This window comes from Anser brachyrhynchus, assembly GCF_964034855.1.
Source record: "Anser brachyrhynchus genome assembly, chromosome: 4".
NCBI lineage: Eukaryota > Metazoa > Chordata > Aves > Anseriformes > Anatidae > Anser > Anser brachyrhynchus.
The window spans coordinates 16,140,445-16,155,477 of NC_137698.1; the positions used below are offsets into that span (position 1 = coordinate 16,140,445).

General features: G+C 44.4%; 1 protein-coding gene and 1 long non-coding RNA gene across 9 annotated transcripts in view; one reads left to right on the forward strand and one right to left on the reverse strand.

Annotated features, from left to right (window-relative positions):
• Nucleotides 1-15,033, forward strand: part of SHROOM3 (shroom family member 3) — a 159,967-nt gene that overhangs the window by 76,645 nt on the left and 68,289 nt on the right. Inside the window, exon 2 of one of the 8 annotated variants that reach the window (XM_080589197.1) lies at nucleotides 10,319-10,384. The exons of the other annotated variants lie outside the window; for them this stretch is intronic. Coding sequence (XP_080445323.1) covers nucleotides 10,383-10,384 — 2 coding nt within the window. The 5' untranslated portion in view covers nucleotides 10,319-10,382. The remainder of the gene's footprint in view (nucleotides 1-10,318; nucleotides 10,385-15,033) is intronic. 8 annotated transcript variants of the gene reach the window in all.
• Nucleotides 1-15,033, reverse strand: part of LOC308193986 — a 318,815-nt gene that overhangs the window by 12,242 nt on the left and 291,540 nt on the right. The gene's annotated exons all lie outside the window — the stretch shown is intronic.

A 15,033-nucleotide genomic window follows, 5' to 3' on the forward strand; every position in this document is an offset into this window, starting at 1 on the left:
AACTACAAGCACAGGCTGTTAGCATTTCTGGTCTTGCTGGAAATAGTGAAGAACAAGAGCAAGCCTTGATGGATGTTATGAGCTGCACTGAGTAGACACCAAATCTGGTCAAATTTAAAACAATTTAGAACAACCGATCTTAACTGTACTTTAGCATCAAGGTATTCTCTTTATTTATTTGGTTTGCTGTGTTATTTACTTGAAGGCTATGGTAAATATAAAATAAAATCATTCTGCCATGCACAGACACTCCCACAGTAAGTACAGAAGAGGAGTTGGAGTGCTTTGTTTTTTTGGCAGTGGGATCAGTAAAGGAGAGTTGGAGGCTCTATTAAGGTTCAAACTCATTTACTCTCTTCAGCATTTATTACAGTGTTTTGTACTTTGCTCCATTTTGAGGAACGTTTTAAGATGAAACCAGGAACGCTGCCTTGGTTCTTTACCGAGACAGAGTGCTATCGCCAGTTCATGTGATGTACAATAAATGCTTTAAAGGACCGCCTTCTGACTCAGGAGATCTGTGAAGCTATTTGCTTTTCAGCTTTCTTGATCTCATGATCCAAAACTTAGAAGATAAGTCAAAATTCTGCATATACTAATTGTGAGAAGTAGATTACTTTCATTCTACACATGGTTTTGGAGGCCTGCTCATGCTTTTATACAGAGCATAATGCCTCAGCATAATGCAGGAGGCAGAGTGTTTTTATGATACTCAGATTTCTCTTCCCTGTAAAGATCGCTCTCTCCCATGGCTTTTCCTGGCACCCTGTTACTCCTGAAAATCCAGCCCATGGCATAAAGATGAAATCCATTCATCTCACAGCTTTGCATGAGAGTACTTCGGCAGAAATCTGTCTTTTTGCAATAGTACGGCAACATTTATCATTGCATTATAATAACTTCTCTGGGGGTGGGGGAGGATGGGAAATGAATCGTTTCCTGTGGCATCATTTCATTACACTCTTCCATTCTGAAAAGCATCAAAGTTTCAGGAGTAGAGAAGAGAAACGGCAGCAGAAGAATAACTGTCTAATGAAGCCCCCTGCTGAAGGGGGAGTTCTCCCTCACGGTCAGTCTGCCTTTGTTCACACAACAAGGAGCTGGCCACAGAAGTTGTTAAATCACAAGAAAATTGAAGCCTCTAGTCTGCTTTGTTGGGGGAACAGCTACTGATAGGTTCAAACAGAAGCTGCCTCTTTCTTGAGCCCCAGAAATGCTTTCCCATTCCTAGCATCACAAGACATCGTGTAATTCTGGACTATCTCAGCAATTCCCCTGATTTCAGATCTTGCTTCATCCCGTGGCCAGTGCAGGCAGTTCAGCAAACAGCCTCTTGCTGCACCTGCTCGGACAAAACCCTTGTGACAGCAAATGTCATCGTGACTCCACGTGGTGGCTGGCCCCAGGACAGGAGAACTGCTGGTCCAGTCTTTCCTAGCCGGTGAAGCTGGAGATGCTGGGGACATTAACGATCGCCAGGTCTGTGTTAGTCTTCCTCTAGCAACCTGGTCCCATCCAAGAGTTTATCCACCATCTGTATTTAAATGCAGCCAGTGTGCCTGGTGAGAAAACAAGCTCTCTGTGTCCTCTGTCTCATGTTGTCCCGGCGTCCATTTCTCTACGTGAAATTCAGCTGCTGTTGCTGTTCCTGCACCACAGCAGGTCTCCAGAATCATAGAGTCATTTTGGCTGGAGAAGACCTCTAACTGCCAAATCCACCATTAAACCCATATTGCTCCTGAATATTTTTTGCCTCAGCTCCAACATGCAGCAATAGACGGTCTTTGATGCTGATTTATTTCCCTGCATTTGTTTAATTCAGACTGGAATCTGTTTTAATTCCAACACAGTTCTGTTTCAAAAGTTATCCATCCTTAGTGCACAAGGAAAGTTTCTTTGCTGAAAACAAAGGAGCGAAAAAGAGTGTGAGATGTTATACATGAGATAAGAATATGCATAATATATGTATGTAATACAATATATACGTTACAATAATACAATAATACAAATAATACAATAATACAATATATACATATAATACAATAATAATACAGTATATACATATTTGTTTCAGTGTGCTAGTTATCCATATTTCTTTCTTTTTCTTTCTTTTGTCTGTGGGTATCAAAAAGCAAAGAAATGCCAAGAATGTCTCATCCTATTGAGGATACACTGGCAGTATATTCAGAGCAACCCACAGCAACAGCTGTATTGCCCATAGATCTCCAAGCAGAAAATCGTACACTGTCTAGAACAATGCATCACATTACAGACCTACACAAGGGCCACATTGCAGTCACGGTGGGAACCATCACTTGAGTCCCCTGGTTTGTTTGTGTGCACAAGAAGCATGCTTATAATATTGCTGTAACATAGCACTTTGCATCTAATTTAAGCAATACTGGGGCTTTTGTTTGTCTTAGAAGTCCTAATGTAAAGACAAAAGATGTAGTCCAGCCTGAAGTTTATGAGACATTACCAGACATTCATGTTCACACATACATGCTCCGTCAGAGGAATTTATGGCCATTACGATGTTCTCTAATGAGTACAAAATGAGACCATTACATCTTCACTTAATTAGTTTGACAGATTTTCATTTAAATATAAAAAGACTTCTAGTCTTTAGAGAACAAAGGGAAGGCTTTGTGTCCAGTGCAGTTTTTGACTCTGCTTTGCTGGAGCAGGAGGTTGGGGGTGACAAGTGAAGGGAGACGAAGCAGTGTGAATAATTCTCATCTTTTGATTTCATGTTGCCATTTCTTCGCTGCTTTTCCAGTTCCCCTGGAGCACCTTGGGGAGAGCAATGTGACGTGGTCCTTTGAGTTGCAGCCAGCACAGGCCAAGTGAGAACTTGGGTTTTTCAAAGCATGATGGATGCTTTGAGATTCAGGGGGGTTGGGGACACTAAAAATATTAGAGAGCGGCTATGAACCCTGAGTGAACTGTGCTCTCCAAACCTATTAGCTCACTCTGCCTCACTATCTATCTTATCCTCTGGCCCAGCTGTCCCTTGAGAGCATAGAAAACATCATGGTGAAGTTGCTGTGGGCTTACAGCCATCACGGTGATGTGTTAGCCTGGACTCCTCTTGAGCCTTCCCAAAAAAGCCTAGTGCTAGCACAGCTAGCTTTCTCCACACATGCCATAAGCTTTGTGGCATGGAGCAGTCTGCTTTGTCTTTATCTGCCTGCCTGGGCATCTCCGAGGCAGGATCAGACAGCACGCTGGTAAATAAATCCCATTGTCCAAAGGCATGTTAGTGTTACAAACAATGTCAAACTTGGAGGTACCCACATGCCACAGGAGCAGGAAACATTCAGAGAAAATGTGCCATAAAAACAGCTGTTGTCATATGAAAAAAATGTGGATGCTTCAGCAAAAATCTCATTCTTAGCCTATTTTGAAGGTATATTTTACTTATAGTTGTCATTAAGAAGGGGGCCAACTCGTAGGCGAACAAGTGACAGGTTTTCCTTCCCTCCCTGCCTGCCCTTTCTGTTCAGGGCTGCCATTTCACCCCAGAGGCATAGTACAGCTCTGAGCACTCAGCGGCAGTCAGTCTCTCCACCTGTTCTTTCTGTTTCCAGAGAAAACCAGCCCTGGACTTAGCAAAGAAAGAGTCTAATCCTTGCATTGTGGACTTGCAGATTTCCCCTTTGTCTCCCGCTTACATGCAGGCATGATAGCATGAAAAGAGGCAGATAGCTGCCCAGACACACCCAGCTTTCTGCTTTTTATGGCATTTCCTTAATAGGACAGCTCTGGCAGTCCAAATTCTTCTGGGGAGCAAGGACCCTTTGATCATATGACTCTGCAGTTTTCTGTAGGCTGAGTGAGAAGTTTTGGTCAGCAAAACCTGCTGGCAGAAACGTTCGTTCAAATTTCAGAGACATGAGGATTGCCCAGTAGTGTGTTTTAAGCTTCCTTCTAAGTGTGGTTACACTCCATATGATTTTTTCCATCAGGGTCAGTTGAACTTGGTCTGGTAAAGAACACAGCAAGGTCTACACTAGCAGGTGTGTCTCCTGCAAAGGAGGTGTATTTGGGCCAGAGAGGAAAAAACGGTGCATACATGCAAATAAATGAGCAAGAGCAAGCCTGAAAGAGAGGGCAAGCCATAAGGTAGCTCACATAGACTGCTGCTCTGGAGACCTCATCTTTCCAATGCGTTGAGGAAGACATTAGCAGAGGAAGCGACTGTTATAAATTCAAGGTATCATTTGAGCTTCATGTAGGCTAAGAGTAAATGGTCCCATTTCTCACGTGGGGACAGACTTGTGTGTGAATTACTTCATTAAAGAGGTGAGCCTAGATGCAGGGAATTACATAGTTCGTGGCATGTTATTTAACAAAAATATAAATTGTTGTCAGCCTAGGTACTGTCTCTTCTTGTCTGGAAGGGAACTGAATGGACGTGTCCTTGCTCCTTGTGCTGTCCGTGTCAGATACTGCAGCAATGGGGATGCGATGACATTGAGTAGACATTTCTCACCTTAATAACATCAACCAGCTGGAACAACATAAGTTTTGCCACTGAAGCCATGCAGTGTGTGACCCCAGCTCTCCAGAGCCCTTGTGACAGGCGTCCCCTCGGTGTGGTCACCGCGGGCAGTGGCACCCTACGGCATGCTCTCCATTTGCACCGAGCTCCTATCTCCGTAGGAGAGCCCAGGGATATGGTTTACACCATCACATCAAGCCAGATGATGAACAGCAGGTTTTGTGATACCTTGGATGTTATCATGGGACACCTTGAGATAACACTTAGTACCTCCTCTCCCAGTTCCCTTACAGCCTTTGTTTCTTCCCGACATAGCAGCTGATTAATCTGAAACAACCTCAGGCTGGGCCTGGCTTCTGAAAAATGTCTTCACTGAATTTGCATAACAGAGAGCATCTAAAGCACAAACCATTTTGAAGGTTGATAGTATTTTAGCAACATATGAATGACCCTTTCTGAAAAAGTCAGCGTTCCTTTTAATCTAGTATTTTGTCTCTGGTGTCACTTAACAAAATGAGCTGCAGAGTACACAGCACTGGCTCTGTTCGGTAATGTACCTGGCAAACAGTGTGCCCTGAAGACTAGTTCTTTGAGTCTTATTTCAGTCTTGCATTATTTTTTTAGGATTTTTTTCCCAATATTGTCGCGCAGTGGCAAGTTCTGTTTGTTTGGATACTTGGGGATCATAGAAAAAAAGAGTTTTTTTTTTTTCTTTCAAATTTTACTTATAGTGATTTCTCTTTGGAAAGGTTAGCAATAGCTATACCAGCTTGGTCTGTACCATTTCTCACACTTCTGCAACATCTCTTATGTCTCAGGTCATTTGTCCTAATTTATTCATCTCTTTGTATTCCTTATGCTCTATTGGTGTCACTTCAGCTGTGATTTTTGTTCTTATATTGTTTGTCATATGCAGTATTTTCCGTGACTCATAAATGAGTACTGGCTTAATTTCTCTCCTGTTTTTAGAGGCTATACGTTGGTTTTGTCATCTTTCGTTGAGGAACACTACACATAACAATTTCCAAGGATGTTTCTGTACTAACTAGCAGGAATTCTTAAAAGTCAACAGTAGGTTCCCCCCAAATACTCATGTGCACATCCAGCATATCCAAACCAAATTTAGGTGATGGTAGATTAGGATTGCCTTAGGGTCAGATTACCCACCTCAGACCTGCTATCTACCACACCAGGTTAGTGCCCTTAAACCACATACAGATTTTTGTTGCTGTTCATAACATGCCATCTGTGGGGCCACAAAACACTTGCCTTTGTGTAACCAGCCTATGTCCTTATCAGAGCTGACAAAGTTTGTTCCTGTGCAGGGCTTACATGCTGGGACCCAGGGCTAAGTGCAGTTACTTTATTTACACATCTAAGTGCCTCTTGGACGATGCTGGTAAATTTGTGGACGTTCGAGGTTCCCTAGCACATCTAAAAGCAGCTTTCGTGCTGGAAGGTCTTGCACAAATGCATCTTGGCTCAGCCATTATGACATTTCTCATTCCTTCCTTTAACCATTTAGAGCTTGCAACCAGTTGTCCTTTGGCTTTTTACAACTGTCCCATCCCAGGATATGCCTCCCTTATGTCCAACTGAGAGTAGGAAAAATTTTATTCACAGGTTATGGTCTCCCACACTCTGGAACTAGAGCTGCTCTCTTACCATCGCCAAGAAACTTATAGAGAGAACAAAGGCATTTTGCTGCTTTCACATGCTAAAACCTCCAAGGTGCCTGATGTTTCTCCTCAGCTCCTAGCATACCTGAGAAGTCCCCATGCCACGACCTTACTGAAGACTGCCAGATTGGCTGCTAGTGTCAGGTCAGAGTCGAGCTTTTTGCAGATCGAATGCAAACACAGCACTTCTCATATTCAATTCCAAACATTTTTATTCCATGCTGTTTAGCTCTGTTGCCCTTGCCTTTTTACATGATCTAACAAAAAGGAGTTTGGGCCTAATGATGAATTAGTGCAAGTGGAGTTTGAACTCATCTTGTTTTTTCAAGTTATTCTTATCAGAGAGGTTGTGCTTCTGGAAGAGGAACAGCGGCTGCTCCTTTTTGGAAAGCTGACAAAAGTAGGAAATGATCAGCCAGCCCTTGACAAAATCATAACTGAACATTTACTTTGAGCCACAGTGGGAGGGACCCAGACTCATAAATCAACCCGTTAAGCCTTCAGACACACTGTTTTGGAACCTCCTAGTTTTTTTTTTTCCCTTCTTTTTTTCTGCAGATAAATGTTTTACGGGCACAAGCTTCTTGATATTGTTAAATACAAGAGCAAGTGATATTGCTGTAGGTCTGGAGTTGAGGCAGCAAGGGTCCTCCCTGTCTAGAAACAAATACCAGCAACTTCAGCTCTGGATATTTATTGACCATAAATACAAACTGACGTGAGATATCAATTTATCAGGAAGGAAAGATGGTCATGTCTGCGTAGAAGAGGCGGAATTCGCTGAACTGGTTTAAGAACGTGTGTTGAAGGAATTAAACCTCTTAGAGCTGAATAAGCAATTTCAGAACAACCAAATGCGTTCAGTGATTGTTGCCTTTCGTCTCGTCCCTTCAACAACATGGAAGCAGATGCTGATATTTCATAAAATGATCTATTTTTTTAAGAGATCCTAACAGATATTCTGGACTAACCTTTTTCAGACCATGACTGTTTTCAGGTTGTTAGCTGGGGCACGGTCTCTTAGATCTCTGGGCACTGTTGCTTCTGGGTTAGCAGACTTGGAGAGGCATGGGGACTGGGACTTTGTCCCATTTTGCTTCCTGGATTGCTAGCAAGGTGCATACGAAGACATCAGGGAATGTCTCCCCCCCCCCCCCCCCCCCCCCCCCCCCCCAATCTTGTATTTGGTGCTTTGCAAAGAGAAAGCGAGCCTTTCTGTGACTGTTCAGGGGCAAAGAAAAACATGAGCCATCAGCACTTAACATCATTTCAATCTAGGACTAAGACAGCTAGTATTATTTTTCACTGTTTACCCAGCTCTAATCACCTTGGAAGCTTAAGGAAAGAATAATTAACCTACTTTATCTACTTTTAAAAAGTCAGCAGTATGTCCTTCCCCAATATAAAGCATTAAAATAAAAGCCTGTAGTTGCGGTGTATAAAGTCTGATTACTAGGTGTGCCATTTCAGACTCTTGTTGGATTGCTATAATGATGGGTAGCTGCTTTCTCTTGGGGCAACTTTGTGCAACTTGGTGTTTTGCTTTGTGTAGGCATTGGCTAGAAGCAAAGATCGAGTGAGTGCAGCTTAGCAATGCAAAGATACGCCACTGGGCCGGTCCTCTTACAGAAAAAGGGATGGAAATGTTGTGACTTCGGTGAAGTGATGTCCATTTAACCTGGAGGAAAATACAAGTCAGCATTCTCCCTTCTGTACTGCATTTTTCATCGAAATAACGTAAGAGCTTAGCGCTCAGAGAAAGCATGAGCCCGTTTGGTCTGTGTGAGGCTATGTGAAACTACTGAAGGAGAAAGATAAATGGTGGCTCCTCACAAAAAAGGAAGACCTGTAGAAGTTCCCATTGCTCGCAGTCAAGTGCCATGACTAAAAAGGAATCCACTGCTCAGAAAAGCACTTGCTTAGTACATAAACAAGCTTGTGATGGTAAGTGGGCCCTAGAGTTGCAGAGGAACCTGCATCTTACCCAGCAGGCTGGCCAGCCTGCAAACTGACAGCCTCTTTCTCTTATCAATCTAATATAGACCTGCAGAGCTGAAGGGACAGTGGTTTCTGTGCCCTCTGCTCTCTGCCTCTGTGCTTGCAGGGCTGGCTGGTAAGAGAGCAGCAGGGTAGGAACCAGATTGTCACCACTGAGCAGAAATGAGTTTTCTTTTTTCACAGTTGTTAGGGGGAGATCAGCTCAAGTGTTAGGGGCCAGGATGCCTGGGTTTCCTTTCTGGCTGTGCCACGTAACCAGTGTGAGATGAGAGGCAAGATGTTTACTTTTGTGTATTTGCATTTCTCCATCTGTGCAGTGTATGTGGCAGGCCTTCCTACAGGTGAGGGATGTTATGAGGCTTAATTACCATGTGCAAAGCACTTTGCAAAATACACTGCACTGCTGAAGGTATGAAATGTCAATTAAAAGGAAAAAATGAAGTCTTTGTCTCTAATTTTCAGAGGAATGTCTTTGTACTTTGACCTGGTTGTTGTAACCCCAACCCAGAAGATTTTCCTGCTAAGTAGGTGGTGAGAAGAAATGCTCCTTGGCAAGAGAAAAATACTGCCTTCCTCAGCCTCGGTCACCCAGGAATGAGTACTTTGAGGCTAAAAACAGGATCAAATGCTCCATTCTTCTCCTACCCATCCAGGCTGTGGAAGCCCCCAGCTCTGTTCAGTCCTGCACGCCAAGGAGCAGGACACCGGTTATAAGGGAGGGTGCCTTGTATAGCAGGACATTGCTGTCGGTGGTGAGATGCAGCGTTCAAACTCCGTGTAGCTGGCAGGATGCTGTCACTGCAGTGCCAGGCAGGTAGCTGTGTGTCATTTCAGGGTGTGGGAAAGGGGGGCCGTGATCACACAGGGCTGGTGTATGGTCTTCACCTTTCTGCCTCCCCTCTTCCTGACTGGCTAACTTGTCGTTCCGTCTTTGCGAAGGGTAGCGCCGTGAGCGCTACAAACTGGGCTTGTACTTCCAGAGCCTCTGAAAGTATGCATACCAGAGTGCACTCGCACCTGTAGCTCTCCATAAGCATAAGAAAGAGGATTTTACAAGTGAAGCTGACACCAGCCATGGTCTGCTCCCTGCCACCGCAGTAGGTCATGTCATCTACTGAACATCCTGCTCCTCAAGTCAGGGTCTCTTGAAAATCACTATTACACTTATTTCCTATTAGTCCTGGGGGTCAGACCTAGGTGATGTTTAAGGTCCCTTCCAGCCCGAGCCATTCTATGAGTCTGTGATTTTCTTTCCATGAGGATTCTGCAGTGCTTCAGCTCTTGTGGGGTTCATGAGAAGTGAGGAATACACTACAGGGTTGGCCTGCTGCTCAACCACGAAGCATTTCTGCCATGGAGGAGATCCCAGGGAACCACAGCCTTGTATCATCCTCTGTATATATCTCTGTTTGTTTGAAGTTGAAGATAAATCATAAGGCACAGGGCCGGAAGCCATTTTACAGCTCATGGTATGGGAATGGGTGTGTGTGGGCGTGCGCGCATGCATTGCTTCAGAGTAAGCCAAAAGAAAGCCCTGGTTGTTTTGTGCGCTTCTTTAAGGAGACAAGAAAAGGGAAAGAAACTCTGAGGAACAAGAGGGAGTTTGGGTTTGCTCTGCAACGATGTCCAAAACTTTAATACTTTTTGTATGCTGCATGCTTTACATGCAGAAGTGCAGCTGGTCACTTAAAGCAGGCTGCAGGTAAGACTTCGATGAAAGTAGGGAATTAAGAGCCTCTTCTACACGTGTTGTTTAGGGAGACAACATTAATTGCTGGACCGACCCTGAGAGTGCTGAACAGCCTGAGTGGCTGATGGATCTGTAACACCAAGCTGGGACATCTCATGAAGACAGGTTTTCCTGTAATGTGTTCCTCCCAGCCTCTCCAAATGGTGTTTCTGTTTCTTTACATCCCTTGTGTGCACATATTGCACACAGCACATCCAGCCTGCGATGCATGTGGGCCACCAGGAAGCCACCGGCAATTCTTTCCAAGGGCTTTTGCCTTACTGACAAGGACACGAGGGGAAAAACAAAGGCATAGACCGGGGAAAGCAGAATAGGCACAATGGAAGAACCGCCGCGTATGTCTCAGCACATTTTCCATTGCTAAGGCCTCTTCTCCTCCTTCTGCAGGTTTACATGGGCACCCCTTCCCCTCATGACTGCAGTGGGACTAATCAGACAATAAGGATTACCCATGTGAGTAAAGCTTGCAGGCCTAAACTGCTCAGTGCTGCCCATATTCAGGTTTGTTCTTCCCAGCCTTGACACAGCCATCTCCCAGCCTGGGAGATGGGCAGAGGAGTATTTTTCAGGGCCCTGAGCTTTTTAGCAGCAGTCACAAGGTTAATGTGAGCTGTCTTCCGACCTTCTGACCCACAACATGCTCTGGGGTGAAAGGTGCTTTGTTCCTTGTCCCAGTTTTGTCTGAGCCTCTGACAAACGGACATTTTGAGGAGCTAACTTGCTGTTCAAATAATGGAGAAAGGCCCTGCAATGTCAGCTTTATTTGGCATTAATGACTGATCCTGAATTTCTGCTTTAGCAGATAGTAGGTTGGATCAGCTCCTTTGCAGTGTCCTATATCTTTTTTTTTCCAAAAGTCTCGTGGTCATCTTCATAACATGATCCCTATCCAGTGGACGCTTGATCAGTTCTAGTCCTGCAATGCTTTGTTGAAAACAGGTAGCTCAAATGAGGGAACTAAGACAACACTTTTTAAAAAATAAACAAGCAATCCCCTTTGTGTGAGCTGGAGGCAGTAAAGTGCTGGATACTGCACTGGCCTTGGAATCGTGACACCGGCTTGTAATTATTGCTAGTTGTTACCTACATTATTGTACTTCCAATGAGCCCTGCTGTGCGTTAGGAACCAAGGGTGCTTACTGCCATAAAAGCAGAGCAAAAGGCAGAGTCAGGCCTTGAGGCAGCAGAAGTCTCCAGGTATGCCCCGTGGTATCAGGCAGTCCTCATCAGGCCAAAGGGCATTACGGCCATCCTTGTGGCCCTGCAGCCTTCAGGGCTGATTGAGTAGGTCATGTTTATTTGCTCTACAAGTGTCTTGCCCATGAAGTTAGAGTGCGCAGTTACTTGGCCCAAATACATTCATTTTAGTAGTGACATTTAGTGTGGAGTATTTGTGTTTGGATTTGAGAAGCGCTGTGTGGCAGAGCAGCAGTACTGACCCATGAGCTGCTCTGAAAGAGGCCATTGCAGTCATGAACTGTTGAAGAGATTTGTCTTGTGCAATAGAAGGGCTGTACCAAATGTTTTCCATCCTCTGTGAGATTCTTCCTGTTTCTCTACTGTGACAAGAAGCAAATGAGATGTTCACGTTTTTATGACAATCACACTTTTCATGTCATTTCCGAAGATTTACAAAGAATTCACAAATAAATAAAGAGATGCCACTTCCATAATCTCACTAAGGAGGAATGCAGCTCTTTTTGAAGGCACGATATCACTTGTGCCTATCGGGGATGTGAGGTTAGATCTCAAAGCAACACTCGGCAGAAAGTCATGTGCTTTCTTGTGTTTCTATGCACTGAGCTGCTTTCTCTTAATCCCATCTGCATCAACAGGTTGGTGGTATGAAGAAAGCATTTGCTTTTGAGAAAAAAGTAATTTCTTTCGAGATTGTTTTTTCATCAGCAGGACATAAGCTAGCTCTAGCTATTATTAATAACACTTCTGAAAATGGAAATTTTGTGATAAGTGTTGTTATGTGACAAACACCAGTAGCTACGGTTCTGCAATGGCCAGAGGTGGCATAACTGATCCTTGCAGCTTCCCTCTGCTATACACTGGTTATGTGCCATTTCCTTAGGATCAGACGTGAGATCCCATTCTATTCTCAGCTCTGCCATGCATCTCCTGGATGGCACTGGCTGTGTGCTTTGCCTTTTCCTAAAGAAAAGACTAGTGCAAGAGCAAAGCATTATTTTTTCATCATTAAAGTGTATGTAAGAGGATCTCACTTTAATTTCAGAGTCATTAAAATATCTTCTGTCATGGAACTTAACAGGCAGACATCTTTCATCTAACTTGCCCTTGTGTGTGTGTGCTTATGAGATTTTGTAACAAACTGCTTTTTTTAAGAATGAATAAGGGTTCATCGTTACCATAAGCTGCCTAGGAATTCTGAAGGATCTTATCTTTTTAATGAAAACAGCTCCACTGTAAACCTTCTGTGAGCCCTGAGTTCATGCTGTCACATTTCAGGTTCCTTACACACATTCTCTCTCAGGGGCTAGTGTTCAAAGACAGATTCACCAAGGAAAAAAAACTGCTTGATGAACAGACTTTTGTTTTTCAGTGCACTGCCACTCTGGCTTCCCCTCAGGGAGATGAAGAGTGCGGTATAATAGCTGTTGTGGTTGCTTGCTGGCTGACCAAAGCAAATGTAACTCGTGCTGGAAGGAGGTGGTACATCACTTTGTGTTTCTGTAAGGCAGGACTAGGTAAAGTTTACGTGATTATTCTGGGAAATGTGTTCACTGGTTACCTTTGGGAAGATTTCACTATGACGTGCAGCTGTGGTGCTGGCTCTAGTGACTCCCCGTCTCCTTTAGGCAGATACCCAGCATCCTGTTAGTTCCTGTTCTGGAGAAATGGAGGGGAATGGGGTAGAGGCTGGAAAGAAGATCCGTGGGAATTGCTACCACATCTCATGCCCATGCCTCAAAAAAGAAAAAAAAAAGAAGAAGAAACAATTACTTGACTGCTATCCTATGTGTTTTAAGGCTAAGCCAAGCAGGGTTCCTGATGTCCCAGGGCCTATCTCTAAGAGCCATACGTATTGACCACCTACCTTTATCACCTGGCATGTTGGTAGGACCAGAGCCTTAGGTGATGTCTGTTCCCTGAAACCAGGGCCAGGATATGTTCCTGAGGTCAAGGGACCAGCTTGCCTCTTTGCCATATTGGAAGCACAACCGTTCCAACCAGTTTGTCAGGTCAATTATTTAGCAACCTGCTTTGTTTATGCTATAAAACTTGGCTCCTGCATTGAATGTGGATTGCCGGAGGGCACAGGAACAACAGGATGAGTTGCTTTAAATCCTGTGCATAAACTGCATTAGGCCTTAGAGATGTAAAGAGAGGGCTCCTCTCCAGCTGATAGATTTATTCTCAGTCACATTCCTGTGGCCCTGGTGCAGGAAACAGGCAGAGCAAATGGGGCAGAATCCAGCCCATGCATTTTGTTAGAATAGCTAGAGGTCCAGAGCAGAAACCAAAACACATTCTGCACTGCTGGAGATAAAAGGCAGGCAGACAAACAATAGGGACTTTAACTCCCCACAGATCTTCCACCTGACATTGTCTTTAAACCCATTTGGGTTTCTCTAACAGAAACGAGGGTGAATTAGAAGGAGATTTTTCTTGAAACCCAGGCTAAAGAGTCTTGAAGATGTTAGTGCTCACTTTGAGCTCAGACCTACAAAATTCCTTCTGTGGCAAGTCCCCGTAAGTTCAGCGTGAGCTGCTCCAAGTGTGGAGGTCATGAGGGTTTCCTTATTCACTAGCACTGGCATAGTTAAAGGTAAGCCAGAAATGCATGATTTATACTTCAGTCTGGCTCTGACCTGTCCCAGAGTCTGGAAATTGCTCCACTCATAGTTTCACCACCTTTGTTGCTTACTGGGGATTTCTGTTGGGCTGCCCAAGTAAAAGGGCACGTTGCCTGCAATCAGGAGTTTATAATGCAGTGCAAAGTGCAGGCAGATCGCTTCAGATGTGCCGTTTGCTTGCAGTGCTGCCATGAAGGTGAGCAGCAGACCCAATTGGAAGGCTTACTGAAATCACTGGTTCCCCAGTGGCTCAGTCCTGTGCCCCGCCAAACATTCTGGTTTGATCCAGCCACGCTTTTAAGATCATGATCAGCTTTGAGAATGTGAGTAGATCCACCGAAGTGATCTGGATTACCCAAGGGGGGACAGGACACACAGCCCTGCAGGATCAAGCCCTTGGCTAGAGAGGCCACGTCCTGGAGGAAGGGGGAGAGAGAGGTGACAGCCAGCACTCCTGTCATAGCGTAGCACCCTGGAATTTAGGGCAAAAGCACACTGGACCTTTTTGTTTAATGCCAATCCGCCTGAAGTCCTCAAACTGTTCAAACTGAGATTAACAAAGGAGGCTAAAACCTCTAACAGCAGTTTCTCTTATTTGCTGACAGCAGCATCAGGCACAAAATCAAATTCTTTCTAAGTGTCAGGTAAGTCAAAGACTGCAGAGTCCCCCAGAAGGGAATTCTTGAGGATTTATGTTCCATCAACGAGATGAGCGATAATTAAAGACTGAACATTTCTTCTAGGCTGGGAAACAAGAAAGAACCTTCTTAATTCCTTAAATTCCTCATACCAGCCTGTAAGATATATTCCATTCATGCCTGTGTCTTGCTGCTTGTTCTCTCTGTGTCTCCTTCTTTAGTATTCAGCCACCTGTTTGTAACCAGTGTCCTGCAGGTTCTCAGGGCGTCTTTCTTCTCCTCTCTCTCTGCCCTTGGTCTTGTTGCTTTGACACTGAGGCCTTGTTGTCTGCGAGAGACAGTGCATTGCAGCTCCTTGGCTTGCTGGGCTCCCGTAACTTCATTCTTGGAAAGTTTCTGAGTTTCCCGGGTGATAAAACATGTGCAACATTTGCTCTGACCTGAATCGTTTCTGAAGGCATTCAGCCCTGTTTTGTTATGAAGGTTACTCAGGGTGGGTGGTGGGGCATGAGAATTCCCTGCGATGGCAATTCCTGAAAAGTGTCGGAAAGTCGCTGCCTGCACCTTGCGCGCCGCAGGATTGGTCTGATGAGTTTTTTAGCATGTGCTGAAAAATACATCTGACGCATTGGAGGGTGAG